The 4,951-nt window shown below is 62.6% G+C and overlaps 1 protein-coding gene across 1 annotated transcript; it reads left to right on the top strand.

The window, feature by feature from the left end:
• On the top strand, nt 1-4,945 carry LIF (LIF interleukin 6 family cytokine). Its single transcript, XM_080559609.1, is given in 4 exon segments — nt 1-2,059; nt 3,558-3,709; nt 3,711-3,737; nt 3,894-4,945. Coding segments are annotated over 4 exon segments (636 nt in total). The 5' UTR covers nt 1-2,040; the 3' UTR covers nt 4,332-4,945.
• The last annotated feature ends 6 nt before the right edge of the window (nt 4,946-4,951 follow it).

The raw sequence follows: 4,951 nt of genomic DNA, 5'->3' as shown, positions 1-4,951 counted from the left end.
GCATCCCAGTAAGGCTAAACTGGGATTTCACTGGTGTAGCACCAGCACAAACGCCTGCCCTCGAGCCCTGGCTCGCCCTCCTTGCCTTACTGATGGGGAAACTGAGGCAGACAGTGGCTACGTGACGCCGAGGGTGACACCGGATCCAGCGGCCGGTGCTGCCCGAGCCCCTGAGTCACCGCGCTGCCCTGCCCGTCTCGGGGAGGGGGAACCCCGCGCCGAGCCCCCACAGCCGCTTGGGCTTGTGCGGCATGCCGGGGCCGGCGTGCTGGTGCCCCGATAAATCAGCAGCACCGAGTCACCTGCGGCCACTCGGAGCCGGAGCTTCGCGTGGACGGATGGCTCTCGTGGCAAAAATCCTGGGTATATATATATATATGTATATATATATTTGAAATCCTGTTTTGGGGGGTGGGGGGGGGGATATTTTTGGGAAGTTATCTTCTTTTTATTATTTTTTTGGGATTGCTCTAAGACATGTTGCCTAGGGGTGCTCTTCTGCCTTGGGGGCTGCACCGAGCATCGCTGGAGCCATGACCGTGATGCTGTGCACGCCACACGTGGCACCAACAGCAGCAGCATCCCCAGGACGCAGCGATTTGGGGACAGGCAGACACGGCAGGATGGACTCCCAAGGGTGCTGGTGCTGAGGCTCTCCCCTGACCCGCTCAACGCCCAGCACTACTGGGATGTCCCCATGTCCCCCAGCATGTCCCCCTGTGCCGCGGGGGGCAGCAGGGTGGCTGCAGGCTGTTGTGTCACCGTTCCTCGACTGTCACCCCAGCAGGTTTCACGCTGCCAGCGCAAACAGGGCACAAACTTGCTAAACCTGATTAAAAGTTTCAGCTTGGCGTGCCCCCAGAGAAAAAAAAAATATACACGGAGCGAGCGAGAAACATGAAAGCGCCTTTAACCTGCTTCGAGCCCAGACCGGGGAGCGAGCGGCCCCGTAGCATCCTGGGGAGAGGGAGCTGCGGGATGGGGTCCCCCCACGGGTGGACACGGACACGGGTGGCACAGGGACATGGGTGGCACAGGGACACGAGTGTCACACCGACACGGGCGCTGGCACCCTCCCCAGCGGCGTGCGGGGCCGACGCAAGGGTTAACCCCGGGGGCCGGGCTGGCTGTTCCCGCCGGGTGGGTTTGTCTTTTATCCCAGTGGAAAAAGAATTCAAAAAAAACAAACAAAAAAAATTAAAACCTACTTTTTCCTTTTTTTTTTTTTTTTTTTCCTTTTTCTTTCCCCAACGCCCTTTGCGCCAGGGGTGCATGTGCTCCACTCGCAGCCGCTCCCCCAAAAACGGACGGACCACTGCTGGACCGGGGATGCTGATGGCACCGCATCCATCGCCCGACCCGGGGGGGGTGGGGGGGCACCGCTGCCTTCCACCTCCACCCCAAAAAAAAAAAAAAAAATCTTTTTTTTTTTTCTTTTTCTTTTCTTTTTTTCTTTTTTTCTGGGGGGGTTGTTTTTTTGCACGCTTTTCCTGGGGCTGAGCCCGGCTGCCCTGTGGGGAAGCACCGGCCCGGGGGGGTCCGGGGGTGAAAGTGCTTGTGGAAATATGAGTCACGGCGCGAGCGCGCAGCACCGCGCGTCGAGGCGAGTGCCGGTGGCCGCCCCCCCGCCGCCGACCCCGCGACGCCCATGGGACCCACGCGCTCGGGTGCCGCACTCGGGTGCTTTGTTTTTTCCCCACCGAGCCGCCCGCCACTCCCCCCGTAAACCGCCCCCCCTCAGCCCGTGCGTGAAAAAAAACCGCAATCCCGGTGACATCAACTTTATCAGAAGTTTATTTCTAAGAATCATTCACGATTTCCAAAGCCCCTTTACTTCCTGATTTACAGTTTAAATAGAAGTAGTGATAGTCTTTCTCTGTTTCTCCCTCCTCGCCCCCCCCCTCCCCTTTCTTACAACACAGGCTCACTGGAGGACCGGTATATAAACCCAGAGAAGTCCCCCAGTATGAACATGAATTTCTGAAAACGTCCTCTGCCAACACCAATCTCTATTAAGTTGCTCCTGGGACACAGCTCACAATGAAGTTCATTCCAGCAGGTAAAAAAAAAAAAAAAAAACAACAAAAAAAAAACCATCCTTGGCAAACCTCTCCCCTCCTCCTCTCCCCCTTCTCTCCCCTTCCCCACCCCTTTCTGATTTCGGTGATGTCCAAGCAAACAAACATGCGCCGCGCTGCGAAGCCCGCAGCCCTCCCGACGCGCCGCTTTTCCCCGGGGTTAGCATCTCTGGGAATTGGCAGCGGGGAGCGAAATGCCTTTCTGGCGCTTTTCGGCCAACATCTGGCCACTTATATAACTCTAAATAATTCCAAAAAGCGCTGGGGTGTGGGGGGGGGAATCTTTTTTTTTTTTTTTTCCTTTTTTTTTTTTCCCCTGCTTTTCCTCCTTCTGGGTCCGCTGCTTAATTGGGAGCGAGGGAGGGCTGGGGAAGCTGCCAAGCGCGGGAGGGCTCGGGAGCGTGCGGCTCCGCGCCGGCCAGGGCAGCGCCAGCCCCGGGGCCCCGCACACGTGCACCCGGCCTCGCTCTGCCCGCCTGTGAAATGGGCACAAGGAGGAAAGCGGGCTGGGGGGCATGCCGGGGGGAACGGGGCCGTCGCCAGCCCTTTGGGGGCTCGGTCCCCTTCGTCCCCACGGTGCGTGGGATGGGAGCAGCGTCGGGCTGGGGATTGCGACACACCCAGGTAAGTCCTTTCCCATCTGGGCACGGGTGTAGCTGCAGGAGGGTAAATAAAGTGATTATTGTATTACCTGGGACCTGCGGCAACGTGGAGGCTCTTACAAGTGCGGACAGCTTCGGCGCTTGTCAGAGCCCGGGGACTTTGCTCGGCAGCAGCCCCGGGGCACCACGTGAGACCCGGTCCTCAGGGCGCGGGTCGGAGCCTGGCGGGGACCTCTGGGGTACCCTGTCCCTGGGAGCTTGGGACGGGTGACACCGAGCTCAGTGCCAGGGCTGGGGACACCCATCTCGGACGGCATCCAGCTTGGCTTGTCCTCCCGGCACAGGGGACACCCTCTTTGGGGGTGCCGAGGGGGCCGCAGCACCCCGCTGTCACCCCACTGGGGTGACCCAGAGGCTCAAGCGCTCGCTTGTTCCTCGTCCAGGGGTTTCCTGGCCGGCGGCTCCAGCAGCTGCGCGGCCACTCCCCGCCACGGCTGCGCCCACTTCGCAGACGGGGAAACTGAGGCAGCGCGGGGGCCGGGGGGGCCGGAGGCCGGCCCCGAGGCAGGTTTCCTTGCGGGAGCCCCTGCTGAGTCAGCCGGGGCCGGGGTGGGGCCTCGCTCCAGCAGCAGCCGAGGATAACGGGGAGGAAATCACTTTGCATATTTGATTAAACCCCACAGGTCGTCACCGGGGCCGGTTGCGAAATGTGGGAATGCCACGGGGCGCCCCGCGGGGACGGGAGGCGGGGGAGCCCCGGCCGGGGGGCAGGTGAGGGGCGTGGGGGCGGCGAAGCGGGGTGACCCTCGCCTCGTGGGGCCGGTGCCGGAGGGGGGGGTCCCGCAGGGTCACTGACGTCGCCTCTGTCCCCGCACAGGCGTCGTGCCCTTCGTGGCCCTGCTCCTGCTGCAGCGGAGGCCGGTGGCTGGCCGGGCGCTGCTGGTGAACGGCCCCGGCTGCCCCGGGAACAGCCTGTGCCGCGCCAACGTCCACGAGCAGACCCGCAAGCAGGTCGCGCTGCTCAACGCCATCCGCCCAGGACCTCTTCAGCCTCTACGTAAGTGACACCAGCGGGGACGGAGCGTGGGGGGCGGGGGGACACGGTGGGGTGGCCGAGCTGCGGCATGAGCCGGTGGCCGGGGGGGACACCAGGGGCTGTGGGGAGGCGTGAGGGCGGCTGGGTCCCCGGGGTGACGCTCGCCTCTCCCCCCAGCTGAAGTGCCAGGGCGAGCCGTTCAGCAGTGAGAGCGACAAGCTCTGCAGCCCCAGCGGCATCTTCTTCCCGGCCTTCCACGTCAACCGGACGAGCGAGAAGAAGGAGGTGATGGTGGCCATGTACAAGCTCTTCGCCTTCCTCAACGCCTCGCTGGGGAACATCACGCGTGACCAGGAGGAGCTCAACCCCACCGCCAAGGAGCTCCTCGACCGGCTCCACAACACCACCAAAACCACGCGGGGCCTCATCTCCAACCTCACCTGCCTCCTCTGCAAGAACTACAACGTCTTCCAGGTGGACGTGAGCTACGGGGAGAGCAGCAAGGGCAAGAGCACCTTCAAGAAGAAGCAGCAGGGCTGCCAGGTGCTCAGGAAGTACGTGCAGGTCATCGCCCAGGCGGCTCGCATCCTGCTACCTCATCTCAGCCCCGTGTGAGCCCCAGACCCAGCTCCTCTCGCCCCTGCGAAGCTAAGGACAGCAGAGGACACCTCCCCGCGCTGCCTTGTGCCCATTCCACAGCACAGCAGAGCAAGACCCCTAGAACTGCCTCCTCCTCACCTCTCACCTTCCTATTTATTACCTCCTGCCGATGCTGTGGCCGGCCCCGGGTCCCCCCTGTGCTTTAATTTTATTTGCCCCTTTGCGGCGGCGCTTCCAGCACGGAGCAGAGCCACGGACCCTCCCATCCGCCCGAGGGCTGCAGGAGGGGTGCAGGCACTGCACAGGGCAGCGGGGCCGGACTCTGTCCCCTGCACCCCGGCATCCCCTGCATCCCTGCACCCAGCATCCCCTCCGCAGCACCACGGGGAAACGGGGTGTTCAGCCCCTAGGCTTGCAGCGCCTAGCAAATTTTGTGAAAAACGGAGAAAAGGCAACTCAATTCTGCCGGGTGGCCTCCGGGCCCGACCCGAAAGCCCCCACTTCCACGGAGAAAGGGATCAGGGTCGGGGAGTGCAGGCCTCGCACCCCCTGCAGCGGTCAGGGCCATGGGGACGCGCTCCCGCCGCACGTTTTGGGGCTGGATCCCCCCGAAATGGGGCCGAACTGGGGGCACT

This window comes from Anser brachyrhynchus (assembly GCF_964034855.1).
Source record: "Anser brachyrhynchus genome assembly, chromosome: 17".
In the NCBI taxonomy this organism is placed as follows: Eukaryota; Metazoa; Chordata; class Aves; order Anseriformes; family Anatidae; genus Anser; species Anser brachyrhynchus.
The sequence above is the reverse complement of the archived record's forward strand: the minus strand, read 5'-3'. Positions and strand labels throughout refer to the sequence as shown.